Here is a 24,017-nt window from a genome sequence, read left to right on the forward strand (position 1 = left end):
CACAGAGTGTAGCTTCTGTATTGCATGTTGCAGCTTTTACATACTGCTGAGAGACATTGTGCAGAGTTGCAGACACTGACCTCTTGCAAAGCACATTGATTGCCGCGCAGAGTTGCACCATTAAAAACATGTGCATTCATAATTTCATAGTTGCAGAACAGACTTCTTGCACATCTCTTTCTCCTGCACCTGCTGCCATCTGTTTCTAATAAACAGTTCTGAGTGAAATTGATGATGCACAACACCCAGTTCTCCATGCCAGTTACCAATGTGGCCTCAGGGCCTGCTGCTAGATCCACCCGCCGCTGTCTGTCAGTACTCAATTTATTCTGTTTTACTTGTCTTGGTGACATTGACAAAGCACTACACCTAGCTCCCCATGCCAGTTACCAATGAATGCTGTCCATGTGCTGTTTCAAAGCCACACACTGCTATTTATCTCGCTGACCCATGCTCCATTTCTTGTCCTTCTCCCTTGGGCCTAATGTCACTGTGCTATTTCTGTACACCTTTATGGGTGGCATTATTTCTCTTGCTGTTTTGAGGGCAGAGACTGCTACTAGTGTGCTGCGTTGACTAGCTTCCTCAATATTAGGACCCACCTCCATGTTCTAGTAAATGTATAATTATAGTACACTGTCTATCATGCACAAATATATAATTTCCCTGCTGTCACTTTAACTGCCTTATTTTGGAAAACCACAAAGTCTTTTTGAACATTTTTTTCCATTGTTCCCACTGTTGTACAAATACTATGCAAATTTGGTGGTTCTAACTTGTATAGAGACTTTGCTATTAACATTTGAAATTGGCCGATTGACTTTGATGGAATTTTCTAAAAATTTTGGCCAAATATTTGTGATACCACCTGAAGTTCAAAGACATTTTATTGAGACAGCCAGAGGTATTTTCACTTATTCTTAGTTACTCATACCATATGATAATTTACTCCTTGGTACTCACACTTTATTATACCTCTCTCCATTCTATGGGGCATAGTTTAAACACTGGTAAATTTAGCATGTGCACAAGGCCCATGACAACATTACTGTTTTCTTAGTTGATATCAGTTGCGTAAATACCATTTCAACTACCATGCACTGTGTTCACACAATAATTTTGCCTGTGTTTTCAGAATATACCACTATATCTCATAGCTATGTCCTTTCTGTATGTCCCACCTTACTACGTCTCAGTAAAGGCTCAAAACCACAAAAGCACCGTGGCCAGTGCCAAATGCTACTCATGTTAAACGTATGTAAGAATTAAAGGGAACATGAAGTGAGAGGAATATAGTGGCTGAGATCTTAGTTTCCTATAAACAATGCAAGTTGTCTGGCTGTCATGCTGAACTTGTGTCTTTAGTTGCTTTTTGATTTTTTTACTCAACTTATCTAAACTGGTCCAACAGAGCATGAACAACTGAGTTACTGGTTCTCTAGACTGGTAATAATATGACATGATACAGTTAACCAGTTTATAAACTCTATTGCTGGTCCACCAGTACCCTTCAAAAAAAATCAGTGTAAAAAAGGTTAAGTGCATACTCTTCCTGGACCACATTTAGATGCTTCTCAAAACTTACAAGCAACACTTTAAGAATCGAACAGAGCACAATATGGATGTGCCCAGTTCTCCTGTATCAATTGGTTACTTACGTTTCTACTTAACACTACATATTCTAGTGCTATGCAACACTCATTCCAAAAATTGGTTTGGAATGTAACCACTAAGAAAAGTTATGACCAATACTAGATACAGGACGTAGCCACAATTATCAAACACAGCGACAATGAGTACTGCTTAAAGCAGGGGTCAGGAACCTTTTTGGCTGAGAGAGCCATAAACACCACATATTTGAAAATGTAATTCTGTGAGAGCAATACAATATGTTTCAATATGGGGCAGTACGGCTCACATCCCCGTTGCCATGGTGATGTGTATACAGTTATCCTCCGGGCAACAGAAGTGTCAGATGTGTCTTCAGCTTCCCTTGGTTTTCGGCAACATCAGCAATTTCTCAGAGAGCCAAAGAGGAGAAATGCCGACTAACAGCTTGTACAATTAGCTAGCTGACTTGGGGGTTGATTCACTTTGTAGGATGAGATCCTACAAAATACCCAGACCGGACAGGGCCCAGAGAGGGACAATTGGAGCAGCCATTCATTTTGGGGTAGCGCAAGTAAGTTAGTAGCACATGCTACAGTAGTAGTGTGCTTACTTTGCTTACTTGCGCTGCTTTAGCAGTGTAGCTTAGTAAATCAACCTCTACTGATTTGTATGTGAGCCAGATGTAACCATCAAAAGAGCCACATCTGGCTCCCGAGCCATAGGTTCCCTACCCCTGGCTTAAAGTGAGATTAGTACCACCATAATGATCACATAAATAAACTTTCATACAGATAACAGGACAGACCATAGCTGAGCAGAGGTACCGACCACCCCTGGGCAAAGGGAAGTAACACTACTTACCACAGAATATATCTGCTACTGGACACAGAGTTGATAAACTAAACAGAGGAAATGGCAACTCATACAGCAAGGTAATGAATACCAGTAGCATAGGATACTAATCACAAGACTAAACACCACCACAGAAATGACCACTGGCAGATAGAGATGGCCCAAACCTCCGACTTTAGGTTCGCGAACCTCCGCAAACGTTTGCGAACTTGCGAACGTTCGCCATCCGCAATAGACTGCATTGGGGAGGCGAACTTTGAAAACTAGAAACATTTATGCTGGCCACAAAAGTGATGGAAAAGATGTTTCAAGGGGTCTAACATCTCAGTTTTTGCATGGATGAGTGGGATACACGCCAAAACTTCCCAGGAAAAATCAGGATTTGACGCAAAGCAGTGTTTTAAGGGCAGAAATCCCATTGCATGCTAAATTGGAGGACTAAAGTGCTTTAAAACATCTTGCATGTGTACATCAATCAGTGAGTGTAATTAGAGTACTGCTTCACACTGACACACCAAACTCACTGTGTAACGCACCGCAAACAGCTGTTTGTGTTGTGACGGCCATGCTGGACTGGTGTGCACCATGGCGAGAGTGCAGGCCATGGTGGTTTTCAATGACTGTGGCTGTGGTAGCTCAATGACAGAACAACAGTGACTGTCCAGCTGATCGAATTTGGTCTGTCCACAATGAAGCAACAACCTTATTATCTTTGGTGTGCCACCCCATAGCCGGCGGTCATTGCTTCATTGTAATACGCAAGCCCCTTCCCCGTGGCACGGGAATGATCACGAAGCGGAATTGACACATGTACATGCCTTTTGTTTTGTTGTTGCAGCCGCAGTGCAGCCAGAAAAAAATAGGCAGGCATGTGCACGCACCAGAAAAATTATTATAGCAGCCGCTGCTAGCATCGGCCTTAAAAATTCAGGAATCTGCCTGGAGTCCTGGACCCTGTCGGTGGTGTTGGAGAAGGCAGTCAAGCGGCTTGCAGGCAGAAATGCTGTGTGGGGAGCGACTTAGTCTTGGGGCTGGCAGCCAGTCACTCGGCATGCAGGCAGAGATGCTGTGTGTGGGGACTGACTTAGTCTTTGGGCGGGCAGTAGCCCTCCGGTATTCATGCCTCATTCATTTTGATAAAGGTGAGATAAAGAACACTTTTGTGACTTAGGCGACTTCTCTTCTAAGTGACAATGCCTCCAGCTGCACTGAAGGTCCTTTCTGACAGGACGCTTGAGGCAGGGCAAGACAGAAGTTGGATGGCAAATTGTGACAGCTCTGGCCACAGGTCAAGCCTGCGCACCCAGTAGTCCATCGCTGCTCATACTGTCGATTGTTCTTTCTCTACCATTGTTAAAAAAAGCATACGGCCAGGAAGTCAAGGTTCGATTCCGGTCGGGAGTTGGCGCCTGAGAAACGGCTACCACCACACATCCAAGGAAGGCAGTAGGCATGGCATGCAAGTCCTGAGGTAGTGACAAAAAAAAACAATACAGGACGACTTTTGAGGCCCTGCTGTATATGAAACAAATCAATTTTAAATCCTTTCAAGTGAAAGGTATGCACTGACTGCCAGGTATAATACAATGTGCAGTCACAGATGCAATGAAAGGTATGCAGTGACTGGTATTACAAAACAATGTGCAGTTGTCACACAGGTGCAGTTAACAGGTATGCTCGGAGTGGTATATTACACAGCATGCGGTCACACAGGTACTGTGAACAACTATGCAATGACTGGTATTACAAATGTGCACCTGTCACACACAGACAGGTACCGGACAGGCACAGTGACACTGCGTGCGCTCCCGTAGTTAGGTGGGTGCACTGTGAACAACAGGAAGGTATATGCAGTGATGGGTATTATAATGTGCACCTGTCACACACAGACAGGTACTGGACAGGCACAGTGACACTGCATGCGCTCACGTAGGTAGGTGGGTGCACTGTGAACAACAGGTAGCTATATGCAGTGATGGGTATTACAAAGCTGCACCTGGCACAGTAGTATTTAACACCAAGGGGCCAAAGGCCAGCTGCGACTGACTGACAGGTCTGTATATAATGCAAGTGGGCCACACACACACAAAAAAAATAGATCACAAGAACAAGATTAGCTCTCAAAAGTGCTGGTGAGGGGTGCTTTTTTAGCAATAAGAATCAGCAAGGAGCAAGCTAACAAGCATACAAGAGCCTAACTAAGCTTTTCCTATGAGAGTCTGCAGCAGCTCTCCCTTCTCTAATTACTGCAGGCACACGAGTGAGTCCAATGCCTGACGCTGCCTGCCTTTTATAAGGGGGGGAGGGCCTTCAGGAGGGAGTGTAGCCTGATTGGCTACAATGTGCCTGCTGATTGTGATGTAGAGGGTCAAAGTTGACCCTAATGATGCACTATGGGGGCGAATCGAAGTTCCGGAAAAGTTTGCGGTTCTCTGCGATCGCGAACCACGGAAGTTCGCCGGGAGCCGTTCGCCGGAGAACCATTCGGGCCATCTCTACTGGCAGAGTCAGGGAAGAAGTACTAGAACTTAATACTATGGTGTTTCCATTCAAACAGCAAACACTGTCAAAGAACATAAAACAATGACCACATAACACTACAGCTGGAGAATTAACCTCTAAGGGCTCATTCACACTTGAAAGTGGCAAAATGGCACAGTAAAATCACTGTACATTCTTGCGATTCCTGACGATCGCGATCAGCGCTTTTATAAGCACTGTATCGCAATCGCTCCAGAATTGCAAGAAAATGCTGCAGGCAACAAGTTTTGCTATTGCCGTTAATCACGAAAATCCCGCGATCGGCGGCAATTGCAGCAGTGAGATCACTGCCATAAGGTTACAATTGCGCTAATGTTTTAAAAAGTGCTAGCGCTTTGGCGATTAGCAGGAATCACCCGCTAATCACCCTAGTGTGAATGGGCCCTAATACCACTGCAGCCACAAAGTTAACAGCATTAACACAGCATTAAAACATTAAGAATTAGCAGCACCGTATTACTAGTTAATTTACAGTGTGGGTGATATCTATAACTACATATTAGCCTTCACCTTCAAATTTAAGCAACATTGCTCATGCATTCTATTTCATTTATTTAGCCTCTGTAGCCTGTGCAGTGCATGTGATCAGTACATTTTCCAAGCAGTCAGAATGTGATATTGAACAGACACCAAAACCATTTGGATTTGTACAAATGTAACCACTTCAGCCTACAGGGTTGAGATTTTTTTTTACATCTGAGCAACTTTCACCTCCCATTCATTTGCCAATAACTTTATCACTACTCATCACAATGAATGGATCTATATCTTGTTTTTTTTCCGCCACCAATTAGGCTTTCTGTGGGTGATACATTTTGCTGAGAATTAATTTATTCTAAATCCATTTTAACAGGAGAATTAAGAAAGAAATGGAAAAAAATCATTATTGCTCAGCTTTTGGCCATTATACTTTGAAATTAATACATGCTACCATAATTCAAACCTATGTACTTTATTTACCAATTTGTCCCGCTTATTACACCATTTAAATTATGTCATCACAATGTATGCCTATCACAATGTATGGCGCCGATATTTAATTTGGAAATAAAGGTGCATTTTTTCAATTTGCGTCCATCACTATTTAGAAGCCCATAATTTAATAATTCATATTGATATACTCCTTTGACATGAATATTTAAAAAGTTCAGACCCTTAGGTAACTATTTATGTTTTTTTTTTTTATTATTGTAATTTTTTATTTCATTTTTTATTAAAACTTGTATGTGGGTATTTTTTGGTGTGGGATTTAAACAGGGGATTTTAAGTGTTAAATTGTATTTATTCAATTCAAAGTGTTTTTTGGTGTAGTTTGCTATTTGGCCACAAGATGGCCACAGTCAAAAAGTCCTGGGAGCGATCGATCTTGCTCCCAGGAAGAAGTATGAAGACGGGGAACTTTTTGATCTCAGAAAAGCCGCAGCGCCTGAAGAGACGCTGTCGGCTTTTCCCCGGGGGGGCGCGGGGGGTCAGATCAGTGAAAGGGATTTATAATCCCTTTCATTGATCGCTGGGTTAATGGCTGGCAGTGGGAGCACGCAGGGGGGGGGGGGGGGGGCTGCGGGAGCGCGCGCGACCCGCGGGAGTGCGCGCAGCCTAACTGGACGAAAATTTTCGTCCAGTTAGGCTGAAGTGGTTAAAGAGGAACTGTAGAGAAAATAACGCAATGAAAAAAGTGCTTAATTACAATAATTATTTATAAATGATTAAGTTGGTGCTTGCCCATTTTAAAATCTTTCCTCTCCCCGATTTACATTCTGACATTTATCACATGGCGACATCTTTACTGCTGGCAGATTATATTCGTGGAAGCAGATGGTGCTTTTTTGGCAGTTGGAAACAGCTGTTATTTATTCACAATGCACCAAGGCTCCCACAGTGTGATGTCAGTACCTAGGTGCTGACATCACATTGTGGAAAGGGTTTCACCACAATATCAGCCATACAGAGCCCCCTGATGATCCATTTGAGAAAAGTTAAAGATTTTTGTGGGAAAGGTGATATTGGCTGCTGATTGGGAAAAAGTTCAATCCTTGGTTACAATTCCTCTTTAAGTTCAACCTTAGTGGAGAAAAAAAGGCAATCCATACAATTTGCACATTTTAAGATTAATATTGCATACTATTTCAAACTGCTTACTTTGAATCTGAGTAATGCCATGCTCAACACAGTCTGTTAACATTTTGAGTGTCCAAGTTTCTATAAGTCAAGCAGTGCAGTTGGGCACAATAACTAACAAGATCTTCTGTTTTCTGCAGCTTATTTGTCATGCATGAATCAATGAATGGAAAGGACGTATATTTGCTAAAATGTAATTACTGCTTGTAGGTTCAAGTTTGGAAATTGGTAGCTAGTTGCAAATCAAAATGGAAAGGAACAACTTGCCATTAAATTGCAAAAGCATTTTTATAACACTAATTCATGTTTTTAACAAAACTTTTGGCAACAGTTGAATTTCACTTTAAGTAAAACACTTTAAGTAAAAGTAAATAAATTGTATCAGCAGCAAACTTAGAACCTTAGAACATATAGTAACTCCACGCAAAGTTCACAGACCTTAAAAACCTTTCATTTAGAAAACACTGAAAAAGAAGAGGGTAAAAGTTACACGTTCATGTGAAAAAAGTGTGTGGAGTTAATTATGGTGCCGAGTGAAAGCAATAATCTATTGGCAATAGTTAAAATACTGGTAACTGTACCGACACTCAACTATGGCCTTCCCTATCCTATCTTTCACACTAACCCTCCCCTACCTATGCATAACACTAAACCCCCCTCTACCTAAACCTAACACCACCCTTCCAACCTACTCCTAACAATTATGGTGCCAGGTGAAAACAGTAAATAATTGCCGATAATTTGGTTCCGTATTAATATTTAACTATGGTTTTCCCTATCACTCGTTATACATAAAGTCAATATTTATCAAAGTAAATCTTAAGTGAAAATAAACGTGTGAGATAATGAATTGAATGTGTTGTACAGATAATACATCGAACATTGGTAGCAAAGAAAATAGTCTCATATTTTTATTTTCAGTTACAGTATATAGCTTTATTTATAACATTGCAAAAGACTGCCACAATTGCAGTTTAGAATCCACACTCTATATTTTAGCTGTAAAACAAATCAGAGCTAATGATGCTATGAACTCTCCTGCAGTAAAACCTTATTTCAAGCTGTCTCTTACTGTTTCTTGAAAAAGGTAGAAGGAGGAGCGCTTCGTAGTGTATTAAAACTTTTAATAAAAAATATGCAAAGATTAAAAACACTTACTAGACAATAATGAAAACAGGCATATCTCAGGTGAAAAACCAAACGTGTCCCTGGATGGCGACCTGTTCCTCTTTTGTGGCCAGCAGTGGGGGATGCCCTGAATGGTAGTGGACAATCGTTGCCTCTCGTTTGGTCAGTGTGTGCAGTAACCTCACAAAGCATTCCGCTTGACAAAGGCGTGGATGCGCCAAAACGCGTCGTGAGGTTACTGCACACACTGACCAAAGGAGAGGCACTGATTGTCCACTACCATCCAGGGCAATCCCCACTGCTGGCCACAGAGGATGAACAGGTCGCCATCCAGGGTCACGTTTGGGTTTTCGCCCGAGATATGCCTGTTTTCATTATTGTCTAGTGTTTTTAATCTTTGCATATTTATTATTAAAAGTTTTAATACACTAGGGAGAGCTCCTCCTACCTTTTTCTTGTTGCTACAGTTATACCCTCCAGCCAGGGTAAAGGAACTGCTAGTTCTTGTATTAATAGATTACCAATGCTGTGTTTGACTAGCGAAAGATTGTACACTATATCTTTCTTACTGTTTCTTTACTGTTTAGAGAAAAAGGACTGAGTTCTAGATCAAGTTAGCTGACTAGCTCAAAGAAGTTCTTTTGCAAGTTTTTTAACTCTTCCTGTACTGGAAAAAAAATGAGACTTTTCTTTGCTACTAAAGTTCTATTTATTATCCGTACTACATATGCAACTCATTAGCTCAAGTTTATTTTTACTTCAGATTTGCTTTAACAAAGGTGTCATTTCTCTTTTAGTATTAAAAGCAATTAGGATGGCTCACTATTTTCTACATCCCTGATTAACACAGCACAAGATAGTTCTGCATCCACCCCAGTGTGTAAAAGGCCCATAGTTTAAAGGGTTTCACAAACACACCATAGGCAAAATTTTCACAAACATTAAGTTATCATGATTCTTAAAAACAGTCTTACCTGTAGGGTGATTTGGGATCAAAGCAAGTCTTTGTGACATCAGTGACATTTGGATTACAGCAAGCTCCACCATCATAATCTAATTCCTCAATGTTGCAATCCATGTCACATACGCTATTTTCTTTCCTACTGGAATACAAACAAGTGCTGCGCCCACGACAATCCCCGCCATCATATCCAGTAAGTTTATGGTTGCATTCAGGATCACATTCAGTGCTACCGATCTTTGTGATGTCACAGTTGGTGAGTATAAGTCTGTGCCTTAGGAAGGAGTCATTCCTTTCCAAAACATTCAATTCCCATGAGATATTGTATTGCAAAAATGCCTCATTTAATTTTTTATGTTGAAGCTCAATTTGTTCTTTGGTGACAGTTGGATTTTCATGATTATCATCAAACACATTGACCACTGTATATCGAACCACTCTGGGTTGACGAAAACCTTCAACTTTGTTGTAGCTAGATATTACCTGCACATTGTCACAGAGAGTTTGACCACATTGAGGAAGGTCTAAATTTGTGTCCAGTGATGATATGTGGATATTAATGTGTTCTAGTTGTGGAATTTTACTGTCTTTAATAGGAAACCAGTTGTCTTTCACAGTCTCAAAATTATCCTGAAGAACAAGCTGAGGTAGGGAACTGCTCAGTCCATGAAATGTCTGGCCCATGTCAAGCAAAATGTCCTTCTGTGTTCGAGCTGTATTCCAGAGCCTAAACTGTTCAATATAGCCTCTATAATTCTGATGTTTTGTATTTCCGCCAATCATGAGAGCTTTACATTTTTGAGCAAAAGAGCTGAAGATTGAGCCAACTTGTTCACTACTTGTTGCCACTTGTGCCCCATTGATATAAAGTTTTATCATACGACCATTATAGGTTACAGCTAGATGGACCCACTGGTTTGGGAGGTAGTTGCGATGTGCAGTGATGGTGGTCACTTTTCTAGCGCGATCTGTCTTTAAAGAGAAGAAATAGCGGGCATCTCTTGTACCCTGGTCACTCATGGCCTCAATTCCAAGAACCCATCCACGATCATGAGAAGTGTAAGTACATTTGTCATAAAGTCCTAAGTATCCCCAGAAAAGAGAAACATGTAAATGAGAGTGAAACAAGATATGACTGCTTAAAAGAAAATCCTACATACACATTAAATCTTACTGTCTGGTATTACCTATTAAAACACTTCAGGACACTTTCACACTAATACGTTGCATTGTAACACACACTGTTTTGCTCACTGTAATGCAGTGCAATTCAAAATCTATAAGCCGTTCACACCTCATCAGGTGCAATGTGATTCAATGGGTTTTATTGTTATATCGCATAATATGCAGTGTTGTGCTAGAAGCCCATATGATAATGTGCACAATGCTAGTTGATGAAGCTGCACATTGATCAGTTGCTTTCTTGCCTGTGTTACATCATATGACTGCAAATGTCGTTTTTGGGTGCGTTATTTGTACGCCAATGCAATGCACCAGTGTGAAACAAGACTTAGATGCTGCAAGCTAAGCACAGTAAGAACACTCAATTTATATAAGTTAATTCATAAAACTACCAAAAATCCTATTAAATATTAATAACAAAAATGCTGCAGTGCAAAACATATTACATTTTTTCTTTTATTTAGCGTCCAGTAAATATTCAACGTTATACTTACAGTACTGGCAATGTAAAAGAGCCACACACTCTCATACACTTTACCTACCAGTAGTACACAGAGGCCCATATGCAATTCACTTTTTCACCTGAGTTTTCTCCTATGTGGAACATTCCATTTGGTATCTTCAATTTAAAATAACATTTTAGCAGTTTGCAATAAAAAAATATCAAAAAGTAGGTAAAAAGTATTATCAAAATTAATTTGAGTATTTTCTTGCTTGCTGGTGATTTAAAAGACATTTTATTGACAAGTTTGAAAATACCACTTTGGAGAAAACTCAGGTGACAAAATTAATTGCATATGGTCCTGAAAGCCTGAAATCACATAATAGTTCAGACTGATAGTTTTTGATACCCTCCATATTTCTAATGTGAATTAAAGAGTACCTAATTTATAAATTACAGTTTGCTTTCAACCCAGTAAGTTGCCAAGATATATAAAATCACACATAATAAAGTGCGATTTTCTCACCCCGCGGGCCTGTATTCCACATATGGTCTTGAAATCCCCGCCCCCAGTGTGAAATTGGGCCTGGGTGATTTTTTTTCTCTCCAAACCATAGGTGCAAAGGATGCTGAGGGATTGATGTCATAACTTCACCCCCCCCCCATGTTCATGTGATCTAATCCAGACAGGCATACAGACATCTGAAATAAGAATTATAGCAAGCAGACATGAAAAGACAGGTTGCAGATGTTCTGATGTCTCTCTCCTACACACTGTGAAAAGCGAAGTAATTTAATCCAGACGGGCAGAGAGCAAGGCAGGGAGGGGCGGAGGAGGTAACCTGGCTGGAAAAGAGGACACCAAGCTGAGGGTGTACTTTAGAAATAAGGAAGTGCTACTACAAATATAGATGTACTGTACACAGTGCATAGACTGCATATATGTATTGCCATTCAAACTTTTTTTTTGGCTGGAGGTGCTCTTTAAGAATATAATTGTCATATATTGTGTGCAATAGACTGCATTTTTGTGCTATGTGATTGAGAACATGATATATTTGTATATAATCTATATCAACATGAGCTATTTAAAGACCCCCAATCATTTGCTTGCAGTTACCGTCATGCACCCAATTGAGCAAGTCGGCGCAACATCTTGCAGCATGTCCAACCGATACATGCGGATTGTGCGTGCGCAGTAGTCTGTAAATCAAGGCTGAAAATAGTTTAGCGGTGGGAACTGAATTTGCTGTGTGAGCTATAACTTACTACAGGCTGCTGCTAATGCAATTCTTTTTACTGACAAAGCGAGCAGTGTCTCAGACTCTCTCTAATGGCTGTGGTTGGGTGTCTTGTATGCTGTGCCATCTCATCAGCCCAGCACAGTGAGAAGACATGTGAAGGTGCTGAGGTGGTGGACACGGATGGAGTGAGCAGGTAGGTGGGGCAGAGGATTATAGTACAGTGCAGCACATTCTCAGCTGCACTCAGCCAGCAGGACAATTGCCTGGTGCCAATTCCACTCTGATTCCCAAGCCCCAGCACCCCCCCCCCCCAACACACACACACACACACACGCACACACACTCCCCAGCAAAGTACATCAACAGTGCAGTCACATCACCCACCACCACACAAGAATGATACAAAAGGGCACACAGATTGCAGCTAGTGCCGGGCCCCAGACTCAGTTTGGGTCTCATACAGCTGTCCCTCCTCTGATGCCCTGTTGGTGGTGCTGAAGCAGTCCATTTAGCTAGCAACCATCTAAAATCTTCAAAATGTAAATGAACCTGCAAATAGTGTAATTCAAAGACAGTGAGCCTGCCCAACAAACTTTGTTGAAGCCCCCTATACTTTAACCTCCCCGGCGTTCTATTGAGATCGCCAGGGAGGCTGCGGGAGGGTTTTTTTTTAATTAAAAAAAACTATTTCATGCAGCCAACTGAAAGTTGGCTGCATGAAAGCCCACTAGAGGGCGCTCCGGAGGCGTTCTTCCGATCGCCTCCGGCGCCCAGAATAAACAAGGAAGGCCGCAATGAGCGGCCTTCCTTGTTTTGCTTAGATCGTCGCCATAGCGACGAGCGGAGTGACGTCATGGCCGTCAGCCGACGTCCTGACGTCAGCCGCCTCCGATCCAGCCCTTAGCGCTGGCCGGAACTTTTTGTTCCGGCTGCGCAGGGCTCAGGCGGCTAGGGGGGCCCTCTTTCGCCGCTGCTCGTGGCGAATCGCCGCAGAGCGGCGGCGATCAGGCAGCACACGCGGCTGGCAAAGTGCCGGCTGCGTGTGCTGCACTTTATTTGAAGAAAATCGGCCCAGCAGGGCCTGAGCGGCAGCCTCCGGCGGTGATGGACGAGCTGAGCTCGTCCATACCGCTCAGGAGGTTAAATAAAAATAAGACTGATTACTATAGAAACAGCCAATGTAATTAAAAAAAAATATTAGGCAGCATTTCAGATAAACAAGTAGAGTGTCCCCTAAAAATAAGCACAGTCCTCCCATCCCAAATAATATAATAAGACAGAGGGCTCAATCCAATCCAATTTTTCTCCTAGTGGAGATACTCTTTCACCTTTTGTTTAGAATAACTTTCCAACACTCTGTAATTGAATAAGTACCAAAAGGTAGGGGAACAAATAATGTGAAATTACTGTATAAACTCGACTATAAGTGTAAAAATTTAGGTCTAAATCACTAAATAAATGTATGGGGTCGACTTGTACTCGAGTCAGATCTAGATTTCTGACTCATAGCCAGGGCTGGATTTACCATAAGGCAGTTTAGGCACGTGCCTACGGGCACCTGATGATGGAAAGGTGTCTCACTCCCAAAGCGCCTTCCTCCCTCCTTCACTATGCAGAGTCCTGATGAGTGTAAATGTTACTCACCCTGCTCTCTAGCTACTTAATACTGAGGTTCCTCTAGCTACCTAATACTTGGAGCACCTCTAGCTACTTAGTATTAGGTAGCCAGAGCTATTCTCAGTATCGAAGGGCACCAGTAGCTACCTATGATGGGCAAGGGAAGTAAGGGAGAAGTGACAGCTGAGACAGCCAGCACACTTGCGGTGTAGTGGTTTGTAGGTTCATAGAGGACGAAGTCTAGGGTGGCAGGACATTTGTACCTATAGGCTCCTGTGATGTAAATCCGGGCCTGCTCATAGCCAAGGGGCTTGGTAAACTGAGCAGCAACAGCCAGCATGCTTTATAATCCCCCTCCCACCATCACCTTTTGCTTGGAAAACCTCTACTTTGTATAGCTTACTTTTGAGAAGGTTTTAGAGGCATCCATTGTCTGTGAGACACGGACATTTTACAGGCACTAGAAGAAAATGGGTAAGCACCGACTCTAAGTTAAAAATGACAGAATAACGAATAACTAGAGTGTGCAGAAAGGATCAAGAACATGGATGACACTTAGTGACAGACATTTTACCAACTAATGGCTACAACACTGGACACACTGAGTAATTAGTATTAGTGATATTCAAATTTGCACCAATTTATCTAGTGGTAAGTGACACTTTCTTAATAAAGGAAATGCCAATAAAACAGAGGTCTGAATGCCCTAGCTACAACACTTAACAATGAAAGGGCATGGGGAAAGATACTGGGCTGCAGTGCTTACTAATGAAGGGGAATGGCTGAACTTGGGGACCTGGAGGAGTTAGTGGCTGCACTTACGGGCCAGGAAGGGTTAATGGCTGCAATAATTTATGCAGTGCTGGCATTAGCCCCTCCTGATCCCCGAGTGCAGCCATTAACTTTCATGGATAGACTTATACTTGAGTCAATAAAAAATTCCAGCTTAGGAGGGTCAAATATTGGAGTCGACTTATACACAAGGTTTGCTTATATTTGAGGATATACAGTTTTCTGAGTACTTCTTGCTTGCTGATGGCTTAAAGGCATTTTATTTATGATGTGAAAATATCACCTAGGAGAAAACTTAAGAGAAAAAGTGAATTGCATCTCGCCCAGTGTCTCCTAATACATAAATGGCTCACCCACACAAAACTAATATCAGTGTTGGCCCAGGTCCTTTCAGCCAGGTGCTCCACTGTCCATCAAACCAATTTTGGTGAGCACCTGGCTGTCACAGGCTCTTATCCTCATCCCCCTTCTGTGCTGTGTATGCAGAGTTGTGCAGCACAGCTAATCCTAGAGATGGTCAGGTCCACACTTCTCCTCTCTCTAACTTCAACATGACGATGTGAAGTCTCGTACCTTTGCACAGCTCCCTACAAGCATTGGAAGTACGAGACTTCATAGCATGATGCTGAAGTTAGAGAGCAGAGTGGATCTGGCCGCAGCTCCACTACAAAGCTCTGTGTACACAGCACAGGAGGGGGATGGTGAGGAGAGCCAGTGACAGCTATTTTTCATGCTGCTCATGTGTGGCCCCATGACGGTGCAAGCACAGCTCAAAGGAAGGTGAATGGTCAACAGGATTAGTGCATGGTGAGTGTTTTCATTCGAGCATGCTTCTACCGAACATTTCTTCCTGCTGCTTTCTTCTTCTACATGTACGATCTAGCCTGTAGATGGCACTGTTCTACTTGTATAACTAAACATATTATCTAGACTGTTGAGGATTGTTTGTTCCTGTTATAACTTGGCTAGCAACATGGAGTGAAGATACTGCTTATGTAGAGATGGACTGGTGTGATCCTTGGTGGTCAAAAATACCTCCAAGTATCTATATGAGAAAGACCAGGAGCCCAATGGTGCAGTATCGTTTGTAAGAGTTGGTATATCACAAATGTATGTAGTATACTCACAAAGGTAGGTTGCAACGATCTGCAACCACCATTCAGGCCTATAAGAAAATAACCATCCCCACTTGGTATTCCAGGTACATGGGCAATGTGAGACCCCGAAGGGTTAGGCTAGTCTCTATACTCCGTTGGACATGCCCTAATAATTCTAATAACAAGTTGGTATATCTATGAGTGTATAGGTCTTATTAGTGATGGTCAAGTAGATGCAAATAACTTCGAGTTATGCACATTTTTATGGAAATGTATGCAGCTTGAAAATGAACCAATCAAATCCTGCTGAGGTAGAATTCGATTAGTTCATTTTCAAGTTGCATACATTTGCATAAAAAGTTGCATTAATTTGCATCAACTCAAATTTTTTTGCATCTACTTGACCATCACTAGATCTTACCTCCTTTACAGACAAACCCCAACGGTAAGTGTACTTTTTATCCATGCACATAAGACAGAAAATGTGTTTCACAGAGCACTAGAAAGGTGCTCATGTCCATGTTGTACTGCTGCTAAGGCACTTTGTATTGACCTGAGGTAGCGTGCCAGCACCCATGCAACATATTGTCTGTTCTATGTAGAGTTGAGCCGAAATTTTATGGTAGCGTAATTGCCATTAAAATCGTAATTGAAAATACCGTAAGCGTAATTTTCAACGCGTAATTTCGCGTTTCGTTCATGCCGTAATTTCGCATTAAACGCTACCGTAATTTCGCGTTAAACCGTAACGCTCCGTATAGAAAAAAAAACCCGCCGACTTTAAGGGTTAATAGCAAAGCCCCCTTAAATGCTAAGAGCCTCAAATTTGGAGAATATATTCAGGAGATCAGGAGGAATAAGAGGAAAAAAAAAATTTGCAAAAAGACCTTATAGTTTTTGAGAAAATCGATGTTAAAGTTTCAAAGTAAAAATGTATACATTTAAAAACCCGCCGACTTTAACGGTTAATAGCAAAGCCTGCTTAAAATTTAGGAACACCAAATTCCTAGGGTATATTAAGGGGATCAGTGGGAATAAGAGGAAAACATTTTTTTTCAAAAACACCTTATAGTTTTTGAGAAAATCGATTTTTAAGTTTCAAGGGCAAAAATGTCTTTTAAATGCGGAAAATGTCAGTTTTTTTTGCACAGGTAACAATAGTGTATTATTTTCATAGATTCCCCCAAGTGGGAAGAGTTTTACTTACTTCGTTCTGAGTGTGGGAAATATTAAAAAAAAAACGACGTGGGGTCCCCCCTCCCAGACCTCTTTAACCCCTTGTCCCCCATGCAGGCTGGGATAGCCAGAATGCGGAGCACCGGCCGCGTGGGGCTCCGCACCCTGACTATACCAGCCCGCATGGTCCATGGATTGGGGGGTCTCGGAAGGGGAGGGGCAGCCAAGCTTTCCCCTCCCCCTCCGAGCCCTTGTCCAATCCAAGGACAAGGGGCTCTTCTCCACCTCCGATGGGCGGTGGAGGTGGAGGCCGCGATTTCCTGGGGGGGTGGGGGGGTTCATGGTGGAATCTGGGAGTCCCCTTTAAAAAGGGGTCCCCCAGATGCCCACCCCCCCTCCCAGGAGAAATGAGTATAGAGGTACTTGTACCCCTTACCCATTTCCTTTAAGAGTTAAAAGTAAATAAACACACAAACACTTAGAAAAAGTATTTTAATTGAACAAAAAACATAACCACGAAAAAAGTCCTTTAATATTCTTAATTAACCATTAATACTTACCTGTCCCTTTAAATAAATGATCCCACGCAATATCCTCGGAAATGTTCTATCAGTTACAATGTAACAAAGTTATTACAATGTAACAACTTTGTTACATTGTAACTACGCCGCACCCGACGCCACTCGCCGCTCAGCCGCCGCATACGCGTCCGTGCAGGACGCTAAGTCCCCGCTGGCCCCCGCTGTCCACCCCGCCCACATCTGTCACCCACATGTGGGTGACATGTGGGTGACATGTGGGAGAGGCGGGGAGGGCAGCGGAGCCGGCGGGGACTTAGCGTCCTGCACGGAGTCCGGACCCGACAGAGCTCTGAGCTATATAGCTCAGAGCTCTCTAAGCATCTTTGTATTTGGGCTCCAAGGAGCCCCATTGGTCCTTAGCAGACCAATGGGGTTCCTTTAAATCAGAAGGAACCTCATTGGTCTGCTAAGGACCAATGGGGCTCCTTGGAGCCCAAATACAAAGATGCTTAGAGAGCTCTGAGCTATATAGCTCAGAGCTCTGTCGGGTCTGTGCAGCGCAGACGCGTATGCGGCGGCTGAGCGGCGAATGGCGTCGGGTGCGGCGTAGTTACAATGTAACAAAGTTGTTACATTGTAATAACTTTGTTACATTGTAACTGATAGAACATTTCCGAGGATATTGCGTGGGATCATTTATTTAAACTGACAGGTAAGTATTAATGGTTAATTAAGAATATTAAAGGACTTTTTTCGTGGTTATGTTTTTTGTTCAATTAAAATACTTTTTCTAAGTGTTTGTGTGTTTATTTACTTTTAACTCTTAAAGGAAATGGGTAAGGGGTACAAGTACCGCTATACTCATTTCTCCTGGGAGGGGGGGTGGGCATCTGGGGGACCCCTTTTTAAAGGGGACTCCCAGATTCCACCATGAACCCCCCCCCACAGGAAATCGCGGCCTCCACCTCCACCGCCCATCGGAGGTGGAGAAGAGCCCCTTGTCCTTGGATTGGACAAGGGCTCGGAGGGGGAGGGGAAAGCTTGGCTGCCCCTCCCCTTCCGAGACCCCCCAATCCATGGACCATGCGGGCTGGTATAGTCAGGGTGCGGAGCCCCACGTGGCCGGTGCTCCGCATTCTGGCTATCCCAGCCTGCATGGGGGACAAGGGGTTAAAGAGGTCTGGGAGGGGGGACCCCACGTCGTTTTTTTTTTATATTTCCCACACTCAGAACGAAGTAAGTTAAACTCTTCCCACTTGGGGGAATCTATGAAAATAATACACTATTGTTACCTGTGCAAAAAAAACTGACATTTTCCGCATTTAAAAGACATTTTTGCCCTTGAAACTTAAAAATCAATTTTCTCAAAAACTATAAGGTCTTTTTGAAAACATTTTTTTTCCTCTTATTCCCACTGATCCCCTTAATATACCCTAGGAATTTGGTGTTCCTAAACTTTAAGCAGGCTTTGCTATTAACCGTTAAAGTCGGCGGGTTTTTAAATGTATGCATTTTTACTTTGAAACTTTAACATCGATTTTCTCAAAAACTATAAGGTCTTTTTGCAAAAAAAATGTTTCCTCTTATTCCTCCTGATCTCCTTAATATATTCTCCGAATTTGAGGCTCTTAGCATTTAAGGGGACTTTGCTATTAACCCTTAAAGTCGGCGGCTACCTAACATTGATCCATGCATCAACTTTTCCGCTTGGGAGCATGGCCATACGCATTAATTTCGTAATACCCACTGTAATGCGAAAATTACGCTTACGCGAAATTACGCTTCTTCATTACGATTATGTACTTACGGCCATAATCGTAATTACACTAATTACGCGAAATTTCGCGAAATCGTAATTACGTCATTACGCTCATCTCTAGTTCTATGAGCATGAATAAAAAGTACACTTACCGTTGTGGTTGTGGTCCGTAAAGGAGGTAAGAGGCGCCTCCAACAGAGTATCTTAGCTTATGTAGAGAGCTGGTAAATCCTGTAAATAACCCTAGTCTCAGTTATCCTGCCTCCGACCGTGACTACTGAACACTCTGCCATTCAAGCATGCATTCCAGCCTGCAATAACCTCTGCTACTGAGCCAGACCAGTGCTTGCCCTATACTCTGCCCATCCATGAGGCTCCTCAGGTAGCAGAATAGCAGTGGCTATTGCAGGCTGAACAGCAGAGGTTATTGCAGGCAGCATTCTAGAATGCACATATGAATGGTGGAGAATCAGAAGGGCAGTCACCAGGCTAAAGGCAGCAGTGGAGTACTCTGCAGGGGTCTCAAGGAGCACTATCAATTGAGTGGAGACCTGGGGGCCCGTCGGCCAACTCTGATGGGCCGTAATACCCATAGTACAAATACCGTAATATAATAAGGTAAGATGTCCCACACACAATCAACTTATGTGCCCCCAAATCACTTGTGTTCATTGGTGCCCTGTGCATCCAAATCATTGGTGTTACGTAGGCCACTTTCTGTATTTCTTCTTGTGCTCATGAATATACTGGCAGTGTTGGGTGATGTGACTCAGAACATATTACTCTGCATCACCTGATATAGACAGTCAGAAATAGCCATGTCAAGGCGCATCATTATTGCTCTAGAATCCTTCCCTGGAACTATATAGCCCCACTCCCATGTTTACTGGCCCTATATTGTTCCATAGAAGGATCCTTTGAAGTACCCGACTGGAGTATCTGCCACTGCTGTTGTACGCGCAGCTTACCTGTCACCATAGCAGCATGGTGGTTGGCACAGAACCCATTACCATTAATTGCCCACCATTCTACATAGAGACAAGTAAGCTGTGCATGCACAGCAGTGGTGACTTTTAGTCTGATGTCTATGACATTTGGGCCACATTGCCTGTAGATTTGGTGCACTAATGACGTGCCTGGACCCTCTCCATACAGGCATTTTTTGTACTTTGTATGATATGGTTCAAATACTGCAGTGGTCTGTTACTTGTGAATTCAGTTCTCTATAATAAGCAATATTTTGTGCACATTTTCAAATAAAATAGTCATGTGCACTAGGTAGTGTTATTATATACCTAAGTCCAAACATGTCATGCTTGAAAATACATAACAATCCATGGACAAGCAGACCCCAGGGTCAAGGCTATTGTTTTCTCAAAATAATGCATAGTGCGTCATCATCAAGATTATTCAATCAGTAGATAATATATAACTGTGCCTTTATTTTTTTGTGGTGCATACAACTTTTTAACTCACAATGTACCACTCAAAAATAAATATACTGCTGTACTGAATGTCCTGCTGTAATGCAATAAATAAGTAGCACATTTGAGAAGATTTATTCAGAGGTTTAATTGCAGAATTTCTGAAAAAGCAAGAATGTCTTAAAAAGCATGTAATAATATTATTTCCTTTTGTAATTCACTGTTTCCATTCGTCCTGCGCAGGTTAGAAAAAGGGTTCAGGAACATAGCTAGTCTACAAAGATCCTCAGGCACATTTCTCCCTCTTTTACAGCTGTGCAAAACAAAAATGTGTCTTCTTAAATTAGAAGGTATTTGCCATTATTCAGATTGGAGTGAGCATACGAGGTTTCTCACAATGCATCACTGCTTCAGGCACAACAAAGGGACTATTTGCATATTCAGCAGTGATGCATTGTAGGAGACGTCATATGCTCAATCCAACCTGAATAATTGCAAATACCTTCTGTTTTAAAAGACAGATTTCTGTTTTGCATAACGCTTTAGGTAAGAGAGCTTTTCGGTCTTTTTTAGCCCCTTACACACTCCTTGGATTTCTTATTCACCATGAGCTGGGCAATCTGTAACTCTTTTACAGCTAGTATGCACACATTATTATTATTATTTAGTATTTATATAGCGCCGACATCTTCCGCAGCGCTGTACAGAGTATATAGTCTTGTCACTAAACTGTCCCTCAGAGAAGCTCACAATCTATTCCCTACCATAGTCCTATGTCTATGTATGTATTATGTAGTGTATGTGTTGCAGTCTAGGGCCAATTTTAGGGGGTAACCAATTAACCAATCCATATGGTGTTGGTATGTGGGAGGAAACCAGAGTTCCCAGGAGGTAATCCACGCAGACACAGGAAGAACATACAAACTCCTTGCAGATGTTGACCTGGCTGGGATTCGAACTAGGGACCCAACGCTGTAAGGCGAGAGCGCTAACCACTACGCCACCGTGCTGCCCCGCATAACTCAATGGCTGATCATGTGGGCAATGATCTTTTCAAACAAATTCCTGCCCCTGTCTTACTGTGTAAATTAATTCTTCACTCGTTCAAACAGCATAGGAGATGTGCAATGGAACAATATTTCCAGCACAGTTGTATATTGCATTTTGACACTCGGCAGCGTTACCACTGTAAGCAGCCCTTACTCTGCCTCATTTTGCTATACAGTAGAATCTTGTTATAGTAAACTCTGATATAGTAAACCCCTGGTTATAGCAAACTCAATCCCCAGGTCCTGACCATGTACCGGTCTGCATGAATATACATTTGATGAAACGGCTGTGGAGTTGGTACAAAAATCGCCTGACTCCAACTCCTCAGTTTATGAAAGCACCAACTCAAACTCCAGGTACCCAAAATTGCTCTGAAATCTCCACTCCAACTCTAATGCTAGGTACACACCATACCATTTTCTGGCAGATGTACCCGTCAGATCGATTATTATCAACATGTCTGATCTGAATGTCGATCGATTTTCCAATTGGTTTTTTGATCAATTTTCATAGAAGTGAACTATAATCGATCGAAAAACAATAACTCATAACTCTACAGACCTTGCAGGGCTATGGAGAGGGTACAAAAATCATCCGATTCCAGCTCCGATTCCTGTTTATGAAACCACCGACTCAGACTCCAGGTACCCAAAAATTACTCTGACCTCAAAGCCCTGGTATGACAAATCCTGATATAGTAAACTTCTGAAACAGTGAACTACTTGGCCAAGTCCCTTGGAGTTTACTATAAAGGGATTATACTGTGCTGTATTTAGAATTCTTCCACACTGGGTTTTCTACATTGCAATTGGTCCTCTTTGACAATGCAATAAAAATTCAACACACTGTAGTACAGTGCATAGATCTAAACTACCCATTAGAAACTCACTAGATATGTTTATAAACACGCTGTGGGTCAGCTGCATGTTGTGTTTTGAAACTTGGCAGTGCTACCATTGAAAGCAGGCCCTTACTCTGCCTCACTTTGCTATACTGTATTTAGAATTCCTCTACACTGGGTTTCCTGCACTGCAATTGGTCCTGTTTGACAATTAAGCACACAGAACTTATCAACTGATTTAAAATGATGGTTGTGCTGTAGAGTGGCAGAGAAAATGCTGCGTGTTCCATTTTGCTTGGGTGACCTTTTCTTCTCCAGTTAAACTAAATTTAAGGCAGTATGTATTTGCGGCCTGTATTAAGTTATTTATTTTCACTCTCTAACGGATATAAACTTAAACTTTCAGATTTTTGATCTGAGAGCAATTTAACTACCTGCGGACCGGGCGAGTATAAATCTACGGCGGGCAGGGGGCGCTGCGGTCCTGACCGGACGTAAGCTCTAAGTCCCATTGACCGCGCGCCCCCGCCCATCCCCGTCGCTCGGTCCGCTCTGCCCCCGCCGCAATGTGATGCTATGATGGCAGAGCACTGTGAGCCGGGCAGGAGCCGTTTTCATTGGCTCCTGGCCCTGTCATTCATGTAAGCCGTTCCCATTGGCTCGGCGACGGCAGAGAGAGCAGCCTGCGGCGGGGACAGAGCGGCGTGTCCGGCGGGAGCGACGGTAACTTACGGCGATTCGTCGGGAAGCGGCGGTTTGCTGGACCAGCACCCTCTGGTCCTTAAGGGGGCAGAGGGTGCTGGTCCAGAAAGGGTTAAGCAGGAAGAGCAGTGGGCCAAGACACTGCAGTGCCCACACCATCTCTTGTCAGTAGAAGAGACTAGGGGCTTGATTCACTAAAGCGTGCTAGGTGTTAGCACGCCAGTGAAAAGTCCCTTAGCACGTGCAAAGAGCCTTTGCACGTGCTAATATGAGCGCAAAAGTTTGCGCGTGCAAAGTTTAGAGAAACGTTGCACCGTCCGGATGCAAAATAGCCTGATAAGCGTACTTTGCACACGGACGGTGCAACATTTCGCGCGCACATGTGCAACGTTTTGCGCGCACCAAATAGCGCACGATCATTAACGGCTTTGCCCGTGCAAACTACTTAGCACCCTAGTTTGCAAGTGCAAAGCTTTTAGGCGTGCTAACTATGTTAGCACACTTTAGTGAATCAAGCCCTAGGCTTTAGTGCTGAGGGGAGGGGACATGGAACTGATGAAACGTTGCAATTCTGGTTTATCTAATGCAAATCCAAATATTTTTACAGTCAAAATTGTGGCAAAAAAATCCCCTTTGCCTCACTATAGTGTTCCTGCATTTCGGACCACAATCTATGCACCAGCAAGCTGAGATGAGTTTCACCACCAATATTATGTAATAGGACTGACCTTGCAATACACATCCAGATATCTGCCCACACTAGGGCCCTAAGTGATGATAACACACACACACACACACACACACACCCTGCAAAGTAACTTTACATTAAGGTCGCATTCACAGTGCCACGTTGCGGAGCTGCGTTATAAAGTCTTATAACGCAGCTTACCGCACTGCAATGCTAATCCTATAGGCATTGCAGTGCCACATTATCGTTGCGTTAAAAATGTTGCTTTTTG

The 24,017-nt window shown here is 42.7% G+C and overlaps 1 protein-coding gene across 1 annotated transcript in view; it reads right to left on the reverse strand.

Annotated features, from left to right (window-relative positions):
- Positions 1-24,017, reverse strand: part of PAPPA (pappalysin 1) — a 591,278-nt gene that overhangs the window by 499,265 nt on the left and 67,996 nt on the right. Inside the window, exon 2 of the mRNA XM_068248107.1 lies at positions 9,225-10,293. Within this exon, the coding sequence (XP_068104208.1) occupies positions 9,225-10,293 (1,069 nt within the window). The remainder of the gene's footprint in view (positions 1-9,224; positions 10,294-24,017) is intronic.

Source organism: Hyperolius riggenbachi, chromosome 8 (assembly GCF_040937935.1).
Source record: "Hyperolius riggenbachi isolate aHypRig1 chromosome 8, aHypRig1.pri, whole genome shotgun sequence".
Classification (NCBI taxonomy): Eukaryota; Metazoa; Chordata; class Amphibia; order Anura; family Hyperoliidae; genus Hyperolius; species Hyperolius riggenbachi.